The sequence below is a fragment of the Petaurus breviceps genome, unplaced genomic scaffold (genome assembly GCF_028583685.1).
Source record: "Petaurus breviceps papuanus isolate PSGF00001 unplaced genomic scaffold, PetGlider_PUasm1.0 37, whole genome shotgun sequence".
In the NCBI taxonomy this organism is placed as follows: Eukaryota; Metazoa; Chordata; class Mammalia; order Diprotodontia; family Petauridae; genus Petaurus; species Petaurus breviceps.
Window position 1 is genome coordinate 7,733,736 of NW_027186296.1, and position 24,837 is coordinate 7,758,572.

A 24,837-nucleotide genomic window follows, 5' to 3' on the forward strand; every position below is an offset into this window, starting at 1 on the left:
TCATTCATATTCAAACAACATTAGGCCAAACCTTGCTGCCTTCTAGGTGAACTACTCCTGCATCCAGGCAGATGATATATAGGATCTCGCAATGCAGACCAGGCAAGCTGGAAGCAGGAATGGTGATGACGTTTCCATGGAGGAGATCCTGAGCATCAAGAATGGTCTCCAGGGCTGCCTGAACCTGGGTAGATGTGTCCTGGACCCAACTCCTCTTGTGGGGCTCCAGAATCCAAGGGAAAACCACCACATCTGTCTGTGAACAAAAGAAAAGCCCAGAAGAAAGAAGAATGAATATAACTAACAAAAATTAAGATAAACATCCATCAGGTCATAGAATTCTTAACCATTTTGCCTCAGTCTTGAGGTTGCCAGAGCCCTCCATTCTTCTTACCTTTAGCCTAAATAGGGATTCTTCATGTTCTAAAACATCCCCACAGAAAAAAAGTCCATAGAATTCCTTGATCACTTGTTCTATGTCTCATAGTCTTCACTGACTAAATGTTCTTTCTTGTGTCTAACCTATTTTATTTTGTTCTGTTCTCAAAGGACACAGAAAATAGGTTGTTACATCCTCTGAATCCCTTAAAATATTTAAGAACTGTTAATGTTCTTCTTTAGGTTTTTCTTTATCCACAGCTCTTTTAGCTTTCCCTAGATCCCACTGCCCAACTGATCATTCCTATCAATCAATCATGGACCCTTTCCAACGCTACATTTGGACCCTTGATCTAAGGGGAACTGGACTCAATAGTGACCACTTACTTTCTGGCTAATGAGGCTTCCAGCCACCACCTGGGTTATTACAGCTTCCCAGGAGCTCATGATGTAGGGAAGGAGGACATGGTGATCCTTTCTTCGGGGCCACCACCTGCAACATTCTGCCTCATACTCAGCTACAAAATCATTATCATTTACTGCAATTGTCAGATTCTTCAGACTGCTCCCTGTGGACTGAATGCCCTTAAATGCCTGGACTCCCAGAGTGACACCCTTTGCCAGGGCTACTGGACCTGTAGGATGGATCACCAAGGAAGCACTTTTTTCTTGGGACGAAGCTTGCAGTGCCAAAGTGACAGCAGTGGCTGTCAGCTCCTGGCTTTCATCTATAGAAGGCTGATTCCTCCCTGAGTTATGCCAAGTCCAGGAGGATAATAGCACCACTTGTAGGAGCACCTGGGGAATACCTCGCTCATTCAGGATGCGCTGCCTCAGCACCCTTACCTTGGGCACTGCTTTAACCTCTTCACGTCTGTCCAGTGGCCTACTACTAAGGCTCATGGTAACAGAGGCTCGGAAAGTGGAAGCTTCTCCTTTCCAGAGATAGAGATTAAGGTGATCTCCTACCTGGAAGAAACCATTCATAGTTCTTTGCTCTTGAATCAGGCTAGACCATGGGTTCATTCTCACGGTGGAACTGAGCAGAAACATCAGTTTACTGATGGCAATCTTGGCATTAGAGGCCACTTTCTGGGGACCAAAGAAGCAAATGATTGCTGAGTTCTGCACTAGTTGCCAGCCAACTTTCACCTTCCAGAGAGACAAATCCAGTGTTCCCTGTAGGACATTCCATAAACAGAACTCCTCAGGGGTCACATATAAAGTTTCATTTGTGCTTGGACATCTCTGAAGGTGATCCATCGTCATCCAGTCTTTACTGTCACTGCTACATGCTGAGGAACCTTGTGGTTGTCTCCCTGAGACTCTCATGAAAGGATCACAAGAGGATGTGACTGTTTCAGAGCTGAATCTGGGATCCTTTAGATCTTTATCATCTGAGTCTCTTTCATAGCAGGTTCTCGGATGAGATCCATTGCAGGTCACAGATCCAGACATGTTTGATCCAACCTTTTTATTTCTAATCCAAAATTCAAAAGCCACCTGTCAGATTCTTCAACGTTGTTGGAAAAGTTCAGAAAAGAGCATCATGTAAGACAAATAATCACAGCCTGATATTGATAAGAAGCAGTGTGATTAGCAACCCCTGTGGGAGAAAATACTCAGGTGAATTTACCAGCTTGTATTCTGAAAGGAGCAGGGCTGAGCCAGGGTAAAATCTGATCTGTCTTTTCTTGGTTCTCTCTCTTTCTTCCTGTGTGTCTCTGTTGTCCCCTATCAATTATGGAAGTGAGACTGGAGGAATAAAAGGGAAGAAAAATTAATGTAAAACAAAAGAGAAGAGCCCCAGAAGTAAAGTATATCATCTTACCATTCTTTAGATGGCTCTATGGTTTGGGAGTTCAGTGATTTTGAGCTCACTGGGAGGAATTAATTAATCTGGAAATAGAGATTTGAAAAAAAAAAAGTCTGTCACACATATTCCATCGCACTTTTATAAAAAAAATTTAAATATTAAAAAAAAACTATATCACATACCCACTTTTCCCCAGCTTAGATATTCTTGTGACCCTCCTACTGACTGTCCAGGATGTTCTGCTAAATGACTCTCTTCTCTTCTTTAATATGCAAAATGCCAAGGCTGAAAAACATTATTTCAGTTTCATTTCCTTGAAAATTTACTCAATGACTTTAATCCAGGAGGTGGGGTTTAAGAAGCAAATACAGATATAGATGAACTGATCAAATTTCAACATTTTCAAAATGAAATGAAAATAAGGGTAAGTGAGGAGAAAATAGCTGAGAAAATTTGGGAGCCTTGAAGTTAAGATTGAGCTCCTTCCCCAAATTTCTACTCTAGCAGTGCTTTAACTTTCTCAAAACTGAAACTGGATCACTGCCTACCGTCACATTCCTCTCAGGCAGCTCAATAAGCAATGATCTACTGGCAGCTGCCTTACCCAGGTGGTGAGGGGAAAGCCTAAGGGAAGACCTAGAAAATAATGAAAAGGAGGACAGAGTTTATGGAGAAGATGTTAAAGGACTTGGGGGCATATTCAATCTGCAAAAGAGGAAAGTGAGGGAAAAAATGAATAATGATCTTTAAAGTATCAACAGGCTCTACTAACCATAGAAAATCGTAGCTAGCTGCTGGATTTTTTGCTGTTCACCAAATGAGATGATGGGTTTTGATGCAGCTAGATTGAAGTAAAATGTCAGACTTACCTGGCAATCTTTTTTCCTCCATCCCATCCCACCCCTACCCCCACCCCCACCCTAAACCCTGAGGTGTCCTTAAAAGCATCAAAGTAGAAAGAACACAGGTTTGGGAATCAGAAGACCTGGGTTGAAATCTTTGTCTTTGATAACTACATTATCTGTATGAATTGGACTAGGGATTTAAGTCATCTTTTTGTGTTTCAGTTTTTTATCTATACAATGAGGGAGTTGGACTAGAGCCCCTAAGAGCCTTTCCAGATCTAAATCTATGATCCTAAGGACAAATCAGGTGGTCTATCCCATTTATTAAGCACTCACTGTGTGCCAAGCACTGTTGTTGGAAAAAAGGAAAAAGACAGTCCCTGCTCTCAGAAAGCATTATGGCTAACCTTTAATAAACCCTGCTTTTCTTTGGCTGAGAGAAGACTTGAGTCGAATTCTTTGGGCAGAACCTGGCGTGTTGGTATTCTGGGATCTCAAGCACCCCTAAACCTTAAACCTCAACATTTTATGTTTCCCTGAACTCAACAATTATACTCTATCCCACTGCCAATACTCTCTCCATTATCTCCAGCCTCTCCCTCTTTTCTCAACCTTAAGAGGGCTTTCTCTCTCTCCATAGGTATTCCCAAAATATTATCTGATATCACCTTTGCCATCTGACAATTGCCTCCTCTTTATATTTATCTGTGTACAAGTTATGCTCATCTCCAAGCACCTACCCTCATTTACATGGAAGCTCCCTGAGCTCAGAAACTGTTTTGTTTTGTTGGCTTTTTTTTTTAATTTGTATCTCCAGAACCTAGGATCTTCAATAGCCACTTAATGTGATTATTGATCAACTCAGTTACTCCCTTGAACTACAATCCCATCTCTCTCTTTTCTCTCCCCCAAAAAAGATCAAGGAAGACTATACAGATAGTTTTTGCTTTATACAAGTCTAACATTCCATAGGCCTCTACCTAAAGCATTTTCACATAATGCAAATGAGGCAAATTTAGGGTTAGAGCTACAGTCAGTCAGATGGTTAGGGCTGGAGTTGGTTAGGAGTCAGAGGCAGAGTTGGGGAGTCTGATTCAGAATTAGGGTTTAGAGTTTACCCCTACCCACCCACTTTACTTCGTCTATATACCAAAGGCATACACAAAAAAATAACTTTATTCAAGTCATGAAATGTACTAAAATGCAGACATATTAAATACTATACCATGATAATGAACAGAATTATGAAATGAAAAGTTAATGATAAAGTATGCACAGTATTATACAGGAGAGCTAATATAAGTGTGCAGTATGTTGCCCCCTCCTCATCCACTGCACATACCCTTTATCACTGGTAGTTGGCTGAAATTTCTTTCAGAATTCTTTAAGTAAAATCAAATTTGCATAATGCCAATTTATATAAAGCAAGAACTGCTTGTAGTTACTTTTTTCCCTTCCTTACCAGTATTTAGCTTTTAATCTTCCCACTCAAATTGAAACTGTTTTCCAAAGCCACTAATGATTTTCCTGACCTCTCTCCAATTAACTCCCAAATCTCATTGATTCTGCTTCCAAAATATTTCTATTGCAATGGCTTCCATACTTGTTGCCTTCATTTTTTCCTCTTCCACACAATCCTATATCCTCCTATCAAATATATCTTCCTAAGGCACATCTGATCACCTCACTTCCCACACAAAAACGTTCAATGACTACCTACTGCCTATAAAATATAGACTGAATTTCTTAATCTAGCATTTAAAGCCCTCCATTTTTACAAGTCTCATTTCAATACTCCCCTTTCCTCATCCTATAGTTTTAACCAAACTAAGCTCCTCAACATTTCTTCAACATGTCCTGGATTTTCTCTAGCTGATGTGTTTGCTCAACTTGTCTCCTATGTCTTAAATGTCTATATCTTTAGGGTTTTAAGGAAGAGAGCCACAGCTATACTCACAAAGGAGTTATGATGCCATAGGAGGATGCTGATGCTAAGGAAAACTATATAGTGAGAACATGTACCAGTCAGTAACATGGCTACCCAGGAACCCTTTGTCCCAATCTGAGACATGCCATAGCCTTCCATTGCAGAATTGGTCAGCTCTGGTTGTGTGTGATAACCTATGTGGTCTTTGCTCAGGATCACACGGCTAGTAAGTGTCTGAGGCCAGATTTGAACTCATCTTCACAACTCCAGGTCCAGCACTCTATGCACTGCACCACCTAGCTGCCTCTGGATTTAGAGCTGGAAGTCATCTCAGAGAGCATGTGATCCAGCTGTACTTAAACAAGAATCTACTTGATTACATATCCAACAAATAGTCATCTAGACTTTAACTTGAAGGTCTCTACTGAAATAGCCCATCACACTGTGGGAGAACTCTAAGAAGTATATTTAGTATGGGAATATGCTCTGCTTTATGGTACTCATGTAATACAGGGTTTCTTTTCATTGGGTGAGGGGAGGTGGGAAATGAATGTATGCTGTTGTTTCGTTGTTTTCAGTTCTGTCCAACTCTTCATGACCCCATCTTGGCAAAGTACTGGAATGGTTTGCCATTTCCTTCTCTCTGGTTCATAGTGTAGATGTGGAAATTGAGGCAAATAGGGTTAAGTGATTTGCCCAGGGTCACATAGCTAATAAGTGCCTCTGGCTGGATTTGAATTCAGGTCTTCCTGTCTCCAGACCTGTACCACCTAGTACTACATCACATGTCCTCTTCATCTTAATCACTGCTTAAGACCCCAGCTCAATCCTTAACCATTTATACCTTCTTCATTACCAGCTCTTAGCTAAGCATTTCCTCATTATTTTGAGTGAGGTTTGTATGGCAGTTCCATCCTGCACATCAAACATTCTGACATTATTGCCATACCTGTCCCAACTGAACACCCAAATTTCAAGGCTTTTATAGAATTGGTGCATCTACAGATCCATCAGAATCTTCAAAGGGCAGGCAGTTGTGATGGTGGAAGATGACCTGAAGGTGGCTCCAAACTTCTTTTTTCGTTGTTACTTTTTGCTTTTTTTGGAAAGCTATTGGGGTTAAATGACTTGCCCAAGGTCACACGGCTAGTTTTTGTGTTAAGTGTCTGAGGCCGGATTTGAACTCAGGTATTCCTGACTCCAGGGCCCATTCACTGCACCACCTAGCTGCCCCTCCAAACTTCTTTTAGTACTTTGAAGGATAACCACCTTTCCATGGATAACATCCCCTCCTGAAGGCTATCCCATCACTCTGGTGACTCTCAGCCTGTATTGACAATGAAAAAGAGCACAAGGTAGAAGCCACTTGACCTGATCTCCTCTATCCAAAATACAATTTTCCCTATATCTGGAGCTAGCTGATCTATGGGATGAACTGGAAAGCAAAAGTCCCAAGGCCTTTGAGGGTGACTGGATCTAGTGGTTACGGGAGCAAGCTTGATGGATTAAGAATGAATAGGGTCTTGGATTTGAAGTCAAAAGACCAGTGTTTAAATCCCACTTAGATACTTACTAGTAATATGACCATGGACATATCACTTAACTTTCTGTCTCTGTTTTCCTCATCTGCAAAATGAGGGAGCTGGACTAAAAGGCCCCTAAATTCCCTTCCAACTCTAATTGTATGATCCTGTGACAATCAGTCAATCACCTTTGGTCACAAGGGTGTAAAACTAAGGCAGTTCTTTGACCATCAAGCTGAACCAAGGCTTTATACCTTTACACAGTTAAGTCTTTCCTACCTGAAACAGGAGACTTATGATTGGGACTTCTCTCCCTGAGTATATATTGCCCCCTAAAGTAAAGATAGAAAAAGAAAGGCAACCAGCAGGAGTTAGGGAAGTGCAGGTATAGTACTGGGGACAGGATAGTGTCAGAGCCTTTTCTGTAGATATTATGGATAACATCAAGTTAGGTCTTCCCCAAAGTGGCTTGTCAATTTTCTGTTCCAAGGGCTATGGGTGTGCTTGGCACCTCCATAGGAAAGCAATGGCAATGACTGAAGAGAGAGTTAGCAACAAAGGCCACTCTGGGGAGAGATGGAATCTTGTCCATAGGCTATATTGTCCTTTTTATGTTTCCTTATCAGTCTTATTTTTTTCCCTTTCTTCTTTCATGTAGCATTCCAGTATGTTTTCTAGACCTGGTAAAGGAAGCTGAGACATATTTCCTGTTAACAATGAAAAATTTTCTTAGAGAAATGCTTGGGCACTAGGTAAGAGTTTAGCATGATCTAGAAGAGAAATACAGTTTGGCTTTTTCCAGGAAAACCTTCAGAAAATTACAATCTTCAGAGGGACCCCTCCTCCTTATGGGTTTTTCCTCTCTAGTTTTGTCTCTTCTAGCCAAGGTTCACTTCCCATCTTTGGTGCTTGGTTCCCTCATCTCTAAAATGAAAGCATTGGATTAGAAGGCATTTATAATCCTATCTGGTTCTAAATTTGTGATACTACTGTAATGATGGAGTGAAAACCATCCCATCCCATTTTTTTACTCTTTTTACTTTAATAAGATGAGAAACATGTTTTAATCATTCATAGGCCTTAGACCAGGGATGTGGATAAATTTCACAGGATTCATGAACTTGAGAAAAAACATTATGCTAACCTCTAACTTAATATAGTATTTCCTTTAATTAACATTTTAAGAAGAGGTCCATAAGTTTCATCAGACTGTCAAAGGGGTCCTTGACACAAAAAAGTTATGAAACCCTGCCTTAAACTAAGCTTTTAAACAGATACATATCAATGAACAAGACTTGTGTTTGGATAGGTAAAAGAAACTTGACCACGTTCCAAGGATTGTCTATAAATGATCAGTTTAGGAAGAACTTGGGTGTGAGGGGTGATGGGAGTGGAAGGGATGAAAGTCCTTGGCTTCTGCCTGGAGAAGAACCTTGTGAGCCTTGAAGGCTCCAGAGGATGTTGAGTCTCCCACTGATGTCCTAGCATCATCTCTTCTTCTCTTCCCCCAGTGCAGAGGTAGCTCCCATTTTCCCTTTGGTGCCCTATTCACATTCCTAGATCAACGTGTAGCACTGTCTACATCAGGCATCAAGGATAGGCTGGATGCATGGTTCTGTGGAAACCTAACAAAGGGACTTATATCATGCCTATAAGGAACCTCTTAGGTATCCCCCACATGGGGAGAAAGGACTTCCAGCATTTAGGAGCTGTGAATCATCCCTTTGAGATATAGTCTATCTCAGCTTGATTCCATTTTTCCCTGCACTCCCTGTAGTTGTGGGTGAAAGTGTCACAGACATTGGGGTTCATTTTGTACCAGCTGTTCTTGATTCATCTTCTTAGCAAATATTCATTTCTAAAAGCTACTTACAGCTGGCTGAATAAACTGATTCTCAACTGATAATAGGAGGGGTAGAGGTAGAACTTTAACCTTTATGTGTCTTTTTTTAATCTTTTGGAATAATGTTTTTAAGTGAATAAAATAAAATTCAAAGGATTACAAAGTAAACCAATTATATTGGAATGCAATTAGCAAAACATTTTTAAAACAATTTCACAGACTCCATATTTAAAACTACTGCTTTAGGGAAAGATATCTTATTAACTTATTAAAATTTGAGGCAGCTAGATGGCTCAGTGGATAGAGTGCTGGGCTTGGAATCAGGAAGACCTGAGTTTAAATCTGGTCTTGGGCATTACTAGCAGTGTGAACTTGGGCAAGTCATTTAACATCTGCTTGCCTTAATACACTAGAAAAGGAAATGACAAAGCATTCCAGTATCTTTGCCAAGAAAACTACATGGACAATATTGGTGTGCTATGGTCCACAGAATCACTAAGGGTCAGATATGGGTGAACAACAACCTTGTTACCTAAATTAACTCTAGCTTCAGACACTTACTAGCTGTGTGACCCTAGGCAAGTCACTTAACCATCTACCTCAATTTCTTTAGCTGTAAAATAGGGACATTAGCACCTACCTCTCCCAGGGTTGTTGTGAGGATCAAATAAGATTCCCTTTCGTTCCCTTCCCTATCTCCTTCTAGCACCTGGCTAGGGAGATATAGCTAGCTAAACTCTGGGGACCTAACTCATCAGTGAGAGTGGTAATTGGGATATAGATACTTGAAGCTTACATGGGCTACTCTATGATACTAGCTGTGTACCTCTGGGTAAATAACTTAACTTCTCTGTTTCACTAGCTTTATTTGTAAAATGGGGATATTACTTGCACAACCTTCTTCCTAGGGCTATTGTTAGGAAAGTGCTTTATAGACCTTAGAGCCCCTAAGAAATTTGAGTTATTGTTTATATGATTACTGCTAACCAATTCAATTCAATCCAATAAACATTTATCAAGCAAATACTATGGAATACTACGTGCCAGGCAGAGTAACTAGACGGTGAGAGAAAAGAGTTCCGGGCCTGGAGACAGAAGACTCATCTTTCCCGAGTTCAAATCAGGCCTCTGACACTTACTAGCTGGGTGACCCTGTTTGCCTGAGTTTCCTCATTTGTAAAATGATCTAGAGAAGGATCAGGAAAGGCTTCCTGCAGAAAGTGTAATGTTTTCTTGAAGGAAGCCAGGGATGCCAGGAGGTGAAGCTGAGGAGGAATACAGCAAATCCCTTCAGGATCTTTGCCAAGAAAATCCCAAATAGGATCATGAAGAGTCAGAAAGGACTGAACAGCAGCAGCTTGTTCAGGGGCTGTGCTGTTCACTGGGTATGCAAAAAGAGGCAAAAGACATCCCTGCCCTCAAGGAGCTTACGCTCCAAAGGGAGAAATAACACACAAATACACAGAAAGCAAGCTACATACAGGATAAATCGGAAATAATTAAAAGAGGGAGAGCACGCAGCAATGCCCCCCAAACCCAAAGTGTTTGGGCTACTCTGGGCTCGTACTTCCGGATCAAGCCTGAGGGCAGCTGGCCCTTTAATGCCAGTTTGCACAAACATTTTTCGGGTTGGGCTTTGGTTCTCCAAGAGTCATAAAGGCTTGGAGTTTTGAGTCATAGTTGCCATTGCTGGGCAGGAGAGATACAGGAAGACAAGTCTGCTGGACCCTCCCCGTCCCTACGAGGCCGAAATCTCAGTAAATCTTTCTACCTTCTCCTCTAGGCTCCCTTCAGACCCTACCTCCGCATTTAGCTGGGGGGTTTTGTCGCCACTCCGGCCGATTTCTCCTCGGTTTTCCGCTGCCTCCGCCCCCGCCCCCGCCCCCAGCTATCTAATTTCCCTTCCGGGCTGCCAAGGCTTTCGCTTTACACGCCCGGCAGGACTCGGAGCAGCTGGGCCCTCCCTCCCCTCTCCTTAGGCAGGATTCTCTGCTGCAGGGCTGTTTCTGCAGCAGCCCGCCCAAGGAGGGCCTAAGCACAGGTAACCAGCCCCGCCCCTGCCTGTATCCACCTTGCATCCCCAGCCCTCCCCCGCTGTGCCCTGCACCGGGAGGGAGCCAGCCTGCTCTGACCGATGGGAGGGGGGAACGGGAGCCTGGGACCACCCGGGAGCCAAGGGGCTGTGGCCGGGAGAATGGGTCCCCTTAGATCCCGCTCCCGGAGTAGGAGGGACTGACCGGAAGGCCTCCCCACTGTCCTTGGCAAAGTTTGCGTTTTGATACCCTCCCACCTCCCTTCAGGATAATTCCCTTACCTCCAGGCTCTCGGTGTGCCCTCCAAAACTTGTTTGTGGTACAAGGTCCAATATACTCATTCCTGTAGAGTATTAGTTTTAGAAGTCTTGAGTAGTTTAATGTGTTTTCCACCTGGTGGCGTTTGCATTTCAATGAGGGATAATTTCGAAGGAAATGAACCCGTAATAGAGGAACTTCAGGCAGAAGAAAAGTGACTGGCTGGGGAGGAGAGGGAACAAACATTTAAGCACCTACTGTATGCCAGGCGCTTTACAAATATTTTATCATTTGATCCTCATAACAACCCTTGGATGTGGGTAATGTTTTTATCCCCATTTTACAGTTGAAACTGAGGAAGACAGAGGTTAAGTGACAACACAAGGTTACACAGCTATTAAATGTCTAGGGCAGGATTTGAACTGGGGTCTTTCTGACATCAGGTCCAGATCCCTGTCCACTGTGCCACTTAACTGACCCTCTAATAACACCAGATGCCACCTTTACTGAAGGCTTCTGTTAAACCTGGAGGGAAGAACATCCCCTTCTCTAAGCACTGGAGAACTGGGAGTGGCCTGAACAGGCTAATTCTAGAATTGTCTCAGGACCTGAGGGAGCAGCTGACGTTAGAAGGGCAGGGCAGAAAAGGGAGTGTACCTGGAACCTTGAACAGCAATTAGCCTTGTCCTAGGAGACAGGCCTGGAATGCAGATTTGGCCTTTTGCTAAATCTGGTATTCAAGCGAACCGGATTGTACTGTGCATATAGTTTTCTTATTCCAAATAATATATTAATTGAAGTCCTACCTCACCCTTTGATAAAAGGATTTGTTCTGTAGAACTTGGATTCAGTCAAAAAGCTGCACCCACCAACCTAGAAGGCCATATGTGGTCTCATGGCTGAAGGTTCCCCACTCCTGGATAGATAATGGACCCAGGTCAGGTAAAATAATTTCTTATGTTCTCTGTCAGATGATAAAATCTTTCGGGTCAGGAGCTTAATTGTTAGCTTATTTATTTGTTTCCATACTCCAGAAAGAACATGGGATTATGTTGTAGAGATTTAATAAAAGTTTTCTGAATTTAATTAGAATATTAACACACAAACCTTTGGTACATGTCTCTTTTACTTATAGATCTTGCTTTTGGTTTGTTTGTTTTTTTCTCTTTACTACCCCCAGGTTCTTTCTACCATGACCCCTTTCCCTCCCTTCCCCTTAGTAGTAACTTGGATCATTCTAGTTTGGAAAAATCTGTCATTGATTTCTACTTCTTTGTGCCCTGAAAAGATAGGATAGCTAGGGTGAAAAGTTGAGTGGTTCACCCATACCCATCCATTGGGGAGATTTATACACTGGGTCTTTCTCTTCACTCAGGCACCTACCTGCCAAACCAAAACCATGAAGAGTAAAGGTTTGGAACCGTTTGGGCAGCCGGCCATTCTCTCTCTGGAGAACCATATCCTGACCCATTCATCCAGCCTGCAGAGTACTTCTGCTAGCCATTTGTCTCAGCCCCTCCAGCCATCCCACCTGACTGAGGCTTCCTTGAAGGGAATGGATACCAGAAGCCACCTCCTCTCAGAGCCTGCAGCCTGGAAGACACAGGCCTTCACTCTGGGCCACTTCACCAAATGGCCTAAGAGGACTCTGGAAGCAACTAAGTCTCTGGTAACAGCCCCAAGCTTTAGTCTTGACCCTAAGAATCCCCATTAGACATTCCTTACCTCCATATTCTATGCCTCATGTCCCCTATGTATACTACAGTGATAGCTGAGGCTATGTGTGTGTGTGGGGGGGGGACAGGGGGGCAGTGTCTCCTGTCTTCATCTTTACCTCAGATCCTCAGTGCTGCTCCAATTTAAAAAATATATATATTTATTTTTAGTTTTAAACATTCACTTCCATAAGTTTTAAATTTTCTCCCCCTCCCTCCCCAAGATAGCAGGCAATATGATATGGCTGTACACATACATTCCTATTAAACACATTTTCACATTAGTCATGTTGCATAGAAGAATGATAAAGAATAGGAGAGACTGTGAGAAAGAAAGAACAAAACAAAAAAGAAAATAGTCTGCTTTGCTCTTCCTTCTGACTCCATAGTTCTTTCTCTGTATGTGGATGGCATTTACCATCATGAGTCCTTTGGAATTGTTTTAGGTCCTTGCATTTCTGAGAAGGGCTAAGTCTATCAAAATCAGTCACTGAACACTGTGGCTGTTGCTGTGAACAATGTTCTCATCAGTTCATACAAATTTTTCCAGGATTTTCTGAAGTCAGCCTGTTCATTTCTTATAGCACGATAGTATTCTTTTACATTCATATACAACAGCTTGTTCAGCCATTCCCCAATTGATGGACATACTCTCAATTTCCAGTTCTTGGCCACCACAAAAAGAGCTGTCATAAATATTTTTGTACACATGGGTCTTTTTTCCCGTTTTTATGATCTCTTTGGGATGCAGCCCTAGAAGTAGTATTGCTGGGTCAAAGGGTATGCACATTTTTATAGCCTTTTGGGCATAGTTCCATATTGCCCTCCAGAATAGTTGGATCAGCTCACAGCTCCACCAACAATGGATCAGTATTCCAACTTTTCCACATCCTTTCTAACATTTATCATTTTCCTGTTTTGTCATGTTAGCCAATATGATAGGTTGTTTTGATTTGCCTCTTTCTAATCAATAGTGATTTAGAGCATTTTTTCACATGACTATAGATAACTAATTTCTTTCTATGAAAATTGTCTGTTCATATTCTTTGACCATTTATTAATTGGAGAATGACTTGTATTCTTGTAAAATTTGACTCCGTTCTCTGTATACTTTAGAAATGAGGTCTTTATCAGAGACACTAGTTGTAAAAATTCTTTCCCAGTTTTCTGCTTCCCTCCTAATCTTGGTTGCTTTGTTTGTGCAAAAACTTTTCAATTTAATGTAACCAAAATTATCCATTTTGTATTTCATAATGTTCTCTCTCTCTTGTTTGGTCATAAATTCCTCCAGTCTCCACAAATCTGACAGAAAATATTACTTTGCTCCCCTAATTTGTTTATAGTATTGGCCTTTATACCTAAATTGTATACCCATTTGGACTTTATTTTGGTATGTGGTATCAGACTTTAGTTTATGCCCAGTTTCTGCCATACTATTTTCTAGTTTTCCCAGAAGTTTTTGTCAAATAGTGAGTTCTTATCCCAGAAGCTGGGGTCTTTGGGTTTATCAAACAGTAGATTGCTATAATCATTGACTACTGTGTCTTGTTCACCTAACCTCTTCCACTGATCTACCCCTCTATTTCTTAGCCAGTACCGAGTAGTTTTGATGATTGCTGCTTTGTAATACAATTTAAAATCTGGTATGGCTAGGCCACCTTCCCTAGCATTTCTTTTCTTTAATTTCCTTGATATTCTGGACTTTTTGTTCTTCCAGATGAATCTTATTATTATTTTTTTCTAGCTCTATAAAATAATTTTTTGGTAGTTTGGTATTACTAAATAAGTAAATTAATTTAGGGAGAATTGTCATTTTTATTATATTAGCTTAGCCTACCCATGACCAACTGATGCTTTTCCAGTTATTTAAATCTGACTTTATTTGTGTGAAAAAATGTTTTATAATTGTGTTCATATAGTTCCTTGGTTTGTTTTGATAGGTAGACTTCCAAATATTTTTATAATGTCTATAGTAACTTTAAATGGAATTTCTCTTTCTATCTCTTGCTGTTGGGTTTTGTTAGTAATATATTGAAATGCTGATGATTTATGTGGGTTTATTGTATATCCTGCAACTTTCCCAAAATTGTTTATTATTTCAAGTAGTTTTTTACTTATTTTCTAGGATTCTCTAAGTATATCATCATATCATCTGCAAAGAGTGATAAATTAATTTCTTCTTTGCCTATTCTAATTCCTCACATTTCTTTTTCTTCTCTTATAGTGCTGCTCCCATTTTAAAAAGTCTTTTGCCCCTTTGTAAAATCTCCCTTATCATCCATACTCTGACTAGACCTCTGTTGTTATCCCAGGGGACTACCAGCCCCCGCATTAACAGCTTATTATCAAAGGGAGATAGATCGGTGTATCGTGTAACAAATCCTCAACATGTAAAGTAAGGAAAGATGACTCTCCAGAGCAGGGCTTTGTAAACTTTTTCCACTTGCAACTCCTTTAGCACTTCTTAAATTGTTAATCGAGACACGCATATGGGAGACTCACCGTTGAAAGCACACAGCTGAGTTCGAATTGTCTGGTACTGTTCTGGCAGCGGAGAGGATAGGGGAAATCACTTTGATTGAGCACTCTCCAGAGATTAGGATTTCATCTCCAAGGAATACTGTGGGAAGCAATATGCTGTGAGATTCACATTCCCCAAATGGGCTACATACAGCGCTTCTTTTTTTGTGAGAAACCAGAACAACTTGAGTATAGTCTTCAGGGGAAGAAACATCCCCTTTTAAAGACTGTGGGCATCAGCACTTTTGACCTCAGCTCTCTGTAGCCATCCATCTTTTTTTTTTTTTTAGTACTGCTTAGTATTTTTTTATTTTTTTTATTTTTTTAAATTCAATTTTTAATTTATTAATTTGTTTGTTTCCTTTTAGTTTACAGGATTCAATTCCTTGAATTTCACATTTTGTCCCCCTCCTTCCCCTCCCCCCCATGGCGTCTTATAATCAAGTATAGGATCTGTAAATACTTTCACATTATACAATGGTCAGGTTATAAGGATGGATTGTACCAGCTGGAATGAAAAATGGTAAAGAGGACATAAAATCAAATAAGAGAACGAAAAAGATCAGGTATTTTGCTTCCACCTGGATATAAATTTGGTTCTTTCTAGTTCTTTCTCTGGATGCACGTTTTTCTCTCCATCATGCGTCTTTTGGGATTGACTTATATCCCTGCATTGTTGAGAAGAGTCCAGTCTATCAAAGATGGTCATCACACATACGTTGTGTCTGTAATTGTGTACAAATTCCTCCTGGTTCTACTCATCTCACTCAGCATCAGTTCTTTTAAGCCTCTCCAGGTAAATATGAAGACCGCCTGCTCCCCGTTTCTTATAGCGCAATAATATTCCATAACATGCATATACCACAACTTGTTCAGCCATTCCCCAATTGATGGACACCCCCTTAATTTCCAATTCTTTGCCACAACAAAAAGAGCTGCTATAAACATTTTTGTACATATGGGTCTTTCTCCCATTTCTATGATCTCTTTGGGATATAACCCTAGGAGTGGTATTGCTGGATCAAAGAGTATGAAAGTATTTATAGCCCTTTGGGCATAGTTCCAGATTGCTTTCCAGAAAGGCTGGATCAGTTCACAACTCCACCAACAATGCATTAGTGTTTCCGTTTGCCCACATCCTCTCCAGCATTTGTCATTTTCCTGTTTTGTCATCTTAGCCAATCTGACTGGTGAGATGTGGTACCTCAGAGTTGTTTTGATTTGCATTTCTCTAATCAATAGTGAATTAGAGCATTTCTTCATGTGCTTATAGATAGCTTTAATTTCTTTCTCTGAAAACTGCCTGTTCATATCCTTTGACCATTTATCAATTGGGGAATGACTTGTATTCTTATAAATTTGACTCAGTTCTCTGTATATTTTAGAGATGAGTCCTTTGTCAGAGACATAGGTTGTAAAGATTCTTTCCCAATTTCCCACCTCCCTCCTAATCTTGGTTACATTGGCTTTATTTGTACAGAAACTTTTCAATTTCATGTAGTCAAAATTATCCACTTTACATTTTATAATGTTCTCTAATTCCTGTTTCGTCATAAAGTCATTCCCTCTCCACAAGTCTGATAGGTAAACTATTCCTTGTTTTAGCAGACTGCTTACAGTATCAACCTTTATACCTAGATCATGAACCCATTTAGACTTGATTTTGGTATATGGTGTTAGATAATGGTCTATGTCCAGTTTCTGCCATACTATATTCCAGTTTTCCCAGCAGTTTTTGTCAAATAGTGAGTTCTTATCCCAAAAACCAGGGTCTGGGGGTTTATCAAACAATACATTACTGTAGTCGTTGACTTCTGAATCTCATGTGCCTAATCTATTCCATTGATCCACTCCTCTATTCCTAAGCCAGTACCAAGTAGTTTTGATGACTGCTGCTTTATAGTACAGATTGAAATCTGGTAAAGCTAGTCCACCTTCCCTAGCATTTTTTTTTCATTAATTCCCTTGATATTCTGGACCGTTTATTCTTCCAGATGAATTTTGTTACTATTTTTTCTAACTCTATAAAGTAGTTTTTTGGTAAATTAATTGGTATGGCACTAAATATATAATTTAATTTAGGTAAAATTGTCATTTTTATTATATTAGCTCGACCCAGCCATGAGCGATTGATATTTTTCCAATTAGTTAGATCTGACTTTATTTGTGTGAAAAGTGTTTTGTAGTTATGATCATACAGGTCCTGGGTTTGTTTTGGCAGGTAGATTCCCAAATATTTTATAATGTCTACAGTAACTTTAAATGGGATTTCTCTTTCTACTTCTTGCTGTTGAGTTTCATTGGAAATATATAGGAATGCCGAGGATTTATGTGGGTTTATTTTATATCCTGCAACTTTGCCAAATTTATTTATTGTCTCAAGCAGTTTTTTACTTGATTCTCTAGGATTCTCTAAGTATATCATCATATCATCTGCGCAGAGTGATAGCTTGGTCTCTTCTTTGCCTAACTTGATTCCTTTGATTTCTTTTTCTTCTCTAATTGCTACTGCTAACATTTCTAGTACCAGATTGAATAAGAGGGGTGATAGTGGACACCCTTGTTTCACCCCTGATCTTATGGGAAATGCTTCCAGCTTCTCCCCATTGCATATAATACTTGCTGATGGCTTTAAATAGATGCTACCTATTATTTTAAGGAAGGCTCCATTTATTCCTATACTTTCTAATGTTTTTAATAGGAATGGATGTTGTATTTTGTCAAAAGCCTTTTCTGCATCTATTGAGATGATCATGTGGTTTCTGCTAGTTTTATTGTTGATATGCTCAATTATACTGATGGTTTTCCTAGTATTAAACCATCCTTATGTAGCCATCCATCTTTGCCCCGTGTCTTGAAAAAATGTTTTAAACGTAGATTGAGATAAAAACTCCAGGAAAAATCAATGACACATACAACTTTTAAGAAAGCGGTTCAGATTAGCAACCTCAGTAAAGCCAGTGACCCTCATAAGAAGGGGAGAACCCTTTTTATTGATGTACAACAAAGAAGGGGTCTTAGAAAGGCTTGAAACATTATGACTAACTGTACTAAGAAAGGTGAGCTGGCATTCAGGTGAGGCTAATGATGCTTTTCTCTGAGAGTTAAAGTATAGGATCCATCATGCTCATGATCTTTGCTAGGGGATCAAAACTACCAGACTTGTCTCCTTAGAAGAGATTAAAAGCTCCCCTAATTGCACAAGGACAGACAAAACAAACAAAAGATAACATATCTTTTGGGGATGGTACCAAGTTAACTTGTGTGACTTAAAGATAACAAACAAATGTCCTGAAAGTATCCCAGAGGCTGCCAGTATGAGAGATAACAACTTTTCCTTTAATTATAACTTTAAACTAACTCAAAGAGAAAGCTCAATTCCTGAGAGTTCAACTCAAGGACATAGAAAGGTCACTTTAGGCAGATGCAGACTCAATTATAAAAATCAATACAGCATAAAAGCAATTACATTGTAGAATCAACACAGTAGAAATCAATACACTAGAAATTTGAGGTAATACTAATTTTTACCTTCTTACCCATGGGGTCTTAGATCCTTAGATTCCTCAGATCAAGTATTAAAATAGGGACTATAAAATAGGACTGCTATTTAAATCCCTCCACAAACCTTTCCTCTTTTCTCTGTTGCCCTCCTGAGGCAATAACCCTGTGCTATAGGCACTCAAATCAATGGAATTTCTCTAGACTTTAATCAGACCTCCTGTTGAGACCCAGAGACTAATGATAAATGTAGTCCTTCCTTTAGATGTAATTAATAATAACAGTAATAACTAACATATAATGTTATGTGCTAGGCACTGTGCTAAGTACTTTACAATTATTATCTCATTTGATCTTGGGAGTAGGTACTATTATGATGCCCATTTTACAAATGAGAAAACTGAGGCAAATAGAGGTTGAAGGCCTTGCCCAGAGTCACACAGCTAGTAAGTGTCTGACGCCTTATTTCCATGATTGCAGGCTCAGGATTCTATCTACTTACCACCTAGGTCCTCTATTACATATACATGTTCCTACATGGGTATCTTCCTACATGTGGTATATCTACAGGAGTCTAGGTATATGCAGATATGTATCCCTATTGCTGTGTATTTTAATGGACATGCCACAGCTTAATTTTGGACTTGACATCCCAATCTACACCTCAAGGCTTGGCTTGACTAATCATTAGAATGGAACTAAGAGGCTATAGGCCTGAATTGTAAGCTTGACCCTTGAGCAAGGTTGGGCCCAAAGCTAACAAGATAGTAATGTCCATGTGGTTTTCCTATATGGATTGATGTAACAGCTAAAGTGCTATTTTCTCCTGGAAGCCTTCCTATGTGAAAGAGACTTCCTCATGAAATTTCTTATTTTTTTATTAATTTATTTACTTTTAGTTTTCAGCATTCACTTTTATAAGATTTTGAGTACTAAATTTTTCCCCTTCCCTAAGACAGCATGCAATCTGATATGTTATACATGTACAATCATATTAAATATATCTCCATATTAGTCATGTTGTGAAAGAAGAATCAGAACAAACCATGAGAAAGAAAAAAAAAGAGAAAATTGTCTGTTTCTATCTGCATTCAGACTCTATAGTCCTTTCTCTGGATGTGGATAGCAGTTTCCGTCATGAATCTTTTGGAATTGTCTTAGAGCACTGCATTGCTCAAAAAAGCCTTCATGAAATTTCTGAAGTACTAATTTAAGATACAGGTTGTCCATGGTCACTGCCATGACTGAAATGATGGTAAACTGAAGTACAAAGTTCGAAGCATGTTCAATTTATTGGTGAGTCTAGCAATTACCAACAAAGGGTCTCTTTCAGTTTTTCAGTAGGCCAAAAGACTAAAAGGTGAGACAAGCAAATTTTTTATAATTTTGGGGACTATAAGAGCACAAAGAACAGGATATATCACAGATGGAAAACAGTATGATTGGTTGCAAAGTCTGAAGTAGGTGATGGAAAACAATATAATTGCCCGGAAGTTGGGAATGCAGAGCTAGCAACAACCCTTCCCCTGCCCCCTTTCATTTTGTTGCTATGGAAAACTCATTGGTGGCATCCACCTCTCTGGCTAGTTAGTGTCACAGCAATAACAGACCAGACTTCCTTGAAGGACAGTCAGTGTTGCAGAGATAACAGACTGTACTCCCTAGTGTCCACCAGCTTCCTTCAAGGATAACAGATTTCTTCTGATTGCACAAGGGCAACAGAGATAAGTTTTCTTCCAGTTAAAGTGATTTGTAGGGAAACTTGACTTTTAAACTTAACTCACAGAGGAAAACTGAACTTCTAAACTCATGAACTTTTGACCTTAACTCAGAGACAAAGAAACAATGCATAGCCAGTTACAGAATAGAATCAATGACAGAATGTAATGATATAAAATTAATTTTTGATTTTTTTATCTCATGGTAACTGAAGAGAGATTTGACCTCAGATCTTTCTGACTCCAGGTCTGGAATGCCATCCACTATCCTTAGTGCCTTTCATTTAACCCATTGTGAGACCATTTTTAATGTAGCAATAAAAGGAAAAAGGGACCCAGGTAAATATTCATATCTCATCCCTTCTGTTAAATTATTGACTCCTGAGGCGGCCAGGTGGCTCAGTGAGTAAGAGCACTGGCTCCAGTGTTGGAATGACCTGGAGATCGAATCCTGGTCTCAGACACTCAGCACCACACCCAGGAATAACTGGCCGTGTAACCTGGAGCAAGTTACTTAACGCCGATTGCTTTAAAAAAAAATTATTGACTCCTTATAAGAGAAAGCATTTGTTTTTCATATTTCTAGGATTATCATCATGCCTTGTACATAATATGGATTTAATGTTTTCTTTTTATTTTCAGTTCCAAATTCTCTCTCTTCTCCCTGTCCCCCATCCATTGATAAGACAAGAAATATGTCATATATAGATATATGTATGTACATACATACATATACATCTATATATACACATATACTATGAACTTATTATGCAAAATGCATTTCCATATTAGCCATGTTGTGGAAGGGAAAAAATCAAGAAAATAAAGTAAGAAAATGTGCTTCAATCTGCACTCAAGAGTTTTATAAGGTCTCTCTCTGGAGGTGGATAGCATTTTTCATCATCAGTCCTTTGGGATTGTTATGGATTAGTGTAGTGATCAAGTCTTTAACAATCGATTGTTGTTAGAACATTACCGTTACTATATATGATGTTCTAGTTCTACTCACCTTACTTTGAATTAGCTCATATAAGGCTTCGCAGGTTTTTCTGAAATCATCTTGCTCATCATTTCTTATAGTACAATAGCATTCCATCCCAATCATATACAACTTGTTCATCTGTTCCCCAATTGATAGACATTCCCTCAGTTTCTAATTCTTTGCCACCACTAAAAGGGCTGCTATAAATATATTATACATATGAGAACTTTTCATTTTTCTTTGATCTCTTTGGGAAATAGACCTAGTTGTAGTATTGCTGGGTCAAAGAGTAGGCACAGTTTTATAACCCTTTGGGCATAATCCCAAATTGTTCTCCAGAGTGATTAGACCAGTCATAGTTCCACCAACAGTACATTAATGTCCCTATTTTTCCATATCCTCTTCAGCATTTGTCATTTTCATGGGTGTGGTACAGTACTTCAGAGTTGTTTTAATTTGCATTTCTCTACTTATTAGTGATATGACTATTTTTTCAAATGATTATTGATAGCTTTGATTTCTTCTTCTGAAAACTGCCTATTCATTTCCTTTGACCATTTATCAATTGGGGAATGGCTCTTAGTTTTATAAATTTGGCTTGGTTCCCTATGTATTTGAGAAATGAGACCTTTATTAGAAAAACTTACTATAAATTTTACCCCCAGTTTGCTACTCTCCTAATTTTGGCTGCATTAATTTGTGTGTGTGCAAACCCTCTGATTTAATGTACTCAAAATTATCCATTTTACTTACAAGATCCTCCTTTTTTTTTTTTTTTTTGCCTTTTGGAGGGCAATTGGGGTTAAGTAACTTGCCCAAGGTCACAAGCTAGTAAAGTGTAAAGTGTCTGAGGCTAGATTTGAACTCAGGTCCTTCTGACTCCAGGGCCGGTGCTCTATTCACTGAGCCACCTAGCCACCCACTTCTGCATTATTAATCTAACTGGTTCCATTGATCACTCTGTTTCTTATCCAGTACCAAATTGTTTTGATGCTTACCATTTGGTAGTATAGTTTGAGATCTAGTACTACTTCCTTTTATCACTTTTTTTTTCATTGATTCCCTTGATATTCTTGACATTTTGTTCCTCCAGATGGATTTTATTATTATTTTTCTAGCTCTGTGAAGCAATTCTTTTGTAGTTGGATTAGTATATCTCTGGATTAGTAAATTAATTTAGTTAGTATTGTCATTTTTATTGTGTTGGCTCAACTTAACCTACAAAAAATTAATATTTATCTAGTTGTTTCGATCTGTATTTTTATGAAAAGTGTTTTGTAATTATATTCAAATAGTTCCTGTGTGTTTTAGAAGGTAGATTCCCAAGTATTTTATATTATCTGTGGTCATTTCAAATAGAATTTTTTTATCTTCCTGCTATCTCTTATTGGTATATTTAATGTTTTCTTAATTTAAATCAGTGTTACCATGAAAACTGCTCTTTGGTGCACATCCCATTCCTTCTAGCTACATCTTTTTTCTCCTTAATGCCCCCAGTTTCTCTCTTCCCAAACTCCTTTCATTCCTGTTCACTGTCCCTCCCAACTAGTAGTGCCTCTCGAAGGTTGACCCCAGTCCAGAAAAATATCCTGATTTGGATTCTACCTGCTTGTCTCCTGAATTGACAGGACAGCTGGTGTGAAAAATTCTCCCCTGCCCATACCATTCAGAGGAATCTGTACACTGAATCCTTCTCTTTCAGGGATCTACATGCCAATCCCAAACTATGAAGAGGCAAGGTTTGGAACTGTTTGGACAGCCAACTGTTCTCTCTCTGGAGAACCGCATCCTGGCCCAGCCTCCCAGCCACCTGCTTCAGCATCTCCAACCATCCCACCTAACCAAGGCTTCCTTGAAGTTCATGGACACCACTAACCACCTCCTCTCAGAGCCTGCAGCTTGTAGGAACCAACACTTCCTTGGAGGGACCCTGGATTACTGTGCCACACACCCCAAGCAGACTCTGGAAGCAACTAAGTCTCTGGTAACAGCCCCAGCCACTAGTCCTGACCCTAAGGATCCTTATTAGGCATTCCTTGCCCCCTCCCCCTTATTTCTGTGCCTCAGTGTGCCATAACTGAGGCTGTGTGTACATGTGTGTGTGTGTACACATACATGTTTGTTGAGTCCCTTGAGAAAAGTAAAGGGGAGCCATGTAGAGATTTTGTAGTGATAGTGTCCAGAACTCCAGAGTCCTGAAATATTCCTGAGACTCAACAGAGCAAGGAAAGATGGATGCCAAAAGCAAAGATCTAAGGCTGGATGCTAGAAGATTCAATCTTCAACAAAGTATTCCTGGATTGAAAATCTGCACCCTCTTTGGTCTGGTTCCTAAAGAGTGTAGAGTAGTGGATAGGGCATTGGACTTGGAGTTGGGAAGACCTGGGTAAATCCTCCCTCATAAACTTATTAGCTGTATCACTTAGCATAGTGCACATAATAAGCATGTAACCAATGTTTTTCAACTGTCACCCAATATGATTAATGTATGACTGACTATGTCTCTTATGCTCTATGCTTCATTTTCCCATTCGTAAAAATAAGTTGGACACGGTGGCCTCTAAATATCTCCTTCCTCTAAATATATCATTCTCTGAGCCTTTATGGTCAGAAGCAGACTGCTATGATGTTGTGACATTCATTTTAGCATAAAAACAGTTGGTAAAGGAATAGGGAAAGCATTCTCCTCACATACACTCTAGGAATTAGGTTCTTATCCTCAAGTACTATGGGAAAGCAAACTTCTTTGAGATCTACAACCCCAAAATAAGGAAAAGTCTTTATCTTTCTTTATGGAACCTGAATGTTTCATGTATCCAAAGAGTTTCTCTTCAATATGAATTATCTTCTATGAATTAAAACACTCCTCTCTATGAATTCTTTCCCATATTAATTATATTAGAAAAGTTTCTCTCTATTATTTATCTAGTATTAAATAAAGTTGTCTGAGTTACAGTATAACCTTCAGTAATGTCCTGGTTTCAATACTGTATAGGTCAATGACTGGGGGAGGTTTAGGAGGGAGGGGAGAGGATTTGGAACTCAAAATTTAAGAAGAAAAAAGTTTGAAGTAAAAAAATAATATTTCTTTTTAAAAAGGTTGCATTGGAATCAGGTTGCTCTGGCTAAGCTCTTTATAGCCATGTCTCATTGTTACATGGCATTTTGGGAACATGCTTATGTTTAGACTCCCTGTGTTACAAATAACAGGCCTGCAGTGGTCCCTGCACATGACTTTTTTTTTCTTTGTTGCCCTCCTAATATATGACTCCGTCCCGCTTTGCCACTGTTAAAAAAAAAAATGAAAGTTCTCAGGACTTCACCCAAGCCTATCCTTGAAGCCCAGAAACTCATGAGGAATGTAGTCTTTCCTTCAAGTATACTCTATTAAATATACTAGTCCTTACATGTGTGTGGTATGTAGACAGGGGCATGGATAATATTATATATTCCTATCATTTTTATGGACATGGCACAATTAAAGTCTGAACTCGACATCCTAATCAATATACCAAGGCTACTATCATGTCATTTGCCATATAGCATCAAGGGGAACTGCCAGGGGCAGCAGGTGAGCCCCCATGCTACACCCTAAACTCTGACTAAAGTGTTAGTTTTGGAAGGGACACACAAGTGGGACTTAAGAAGATTCTAAAAATCGAGGTGATTGATAAGTAGAGTCACAGCCTACTTCTGAAGGATGAAGGTTTGTTTACTGAAAGGTGGTTCTGAAGTCTCCCCATGCCTCCTTTCCCTATCCCGAGACTTATGCCTCTTC

General features: G+C 39.6%; 2 protein-coding genes across 6 annotated transcripts in view; one reads left to right on the forward strand and one right to left on the reverse strand.

Moving 5' to 3' along the window:
* The window catches only part of LOC138168824 (uncharacterized), a 33,659-nt gene extending 22,284 nt beyond the window's left edge, over positions 1-11,375 (reverse strand). Inside the window, exons 1-6 of one of the 5 annotated variants that reach the window (XM_069097698.1) lie at positions 11,102-11,375; positions 10,647-10,845; positions 2,377-2,479; positions 2,210-2,277; positions 766-2,133; positions 32-256 (exon numbers count right to left, since the gene is read on the reverse strand). In XM_069097698.1, the coding sequence (XP_068953799.1) occupies positions 32-256; positions 766-1,836 (1,296 nt within the window). In that variant the 5' untranslated portion in view covers positions 1,837-2,133; positions 2,210-2,277; positions 2,377-2,479; positions 10,647-10,845; positions 11,102-11,375. The other 4 variants (XM_069097699.1, XM_069097701.1, XM_069097702.1 and 1 more) reach the window with 4 other exon arrangements.
* TEP1 (telomerase associated protein 1) overlaps positions 10,253-24,837 on the forward strand; it is a 58,530-nt gene continuing 43,945 nt past the window's right edge. The window contains exons 1-4 of the mRNA XM_069097696.1: positions 10,253-10,373; positions 11,448-11,565; positions 11,999-12,292; positions 22,762-23,043. Of these exons, the coding sequence (XP_068953797.1) occupies positions 11,551-11,565; positions 11,999-12,292; positions 22,762-23,043 (591 nt within the window). The 5' untranslated portion in view covers positions 10,253-10,373; positions 11,448-11,550. The remainder of the gene's footprint in view (positions 10,374-11,447; positions 11,566-11,998; positions 12,293-22,761; positions 23,044-24,837) is intronic.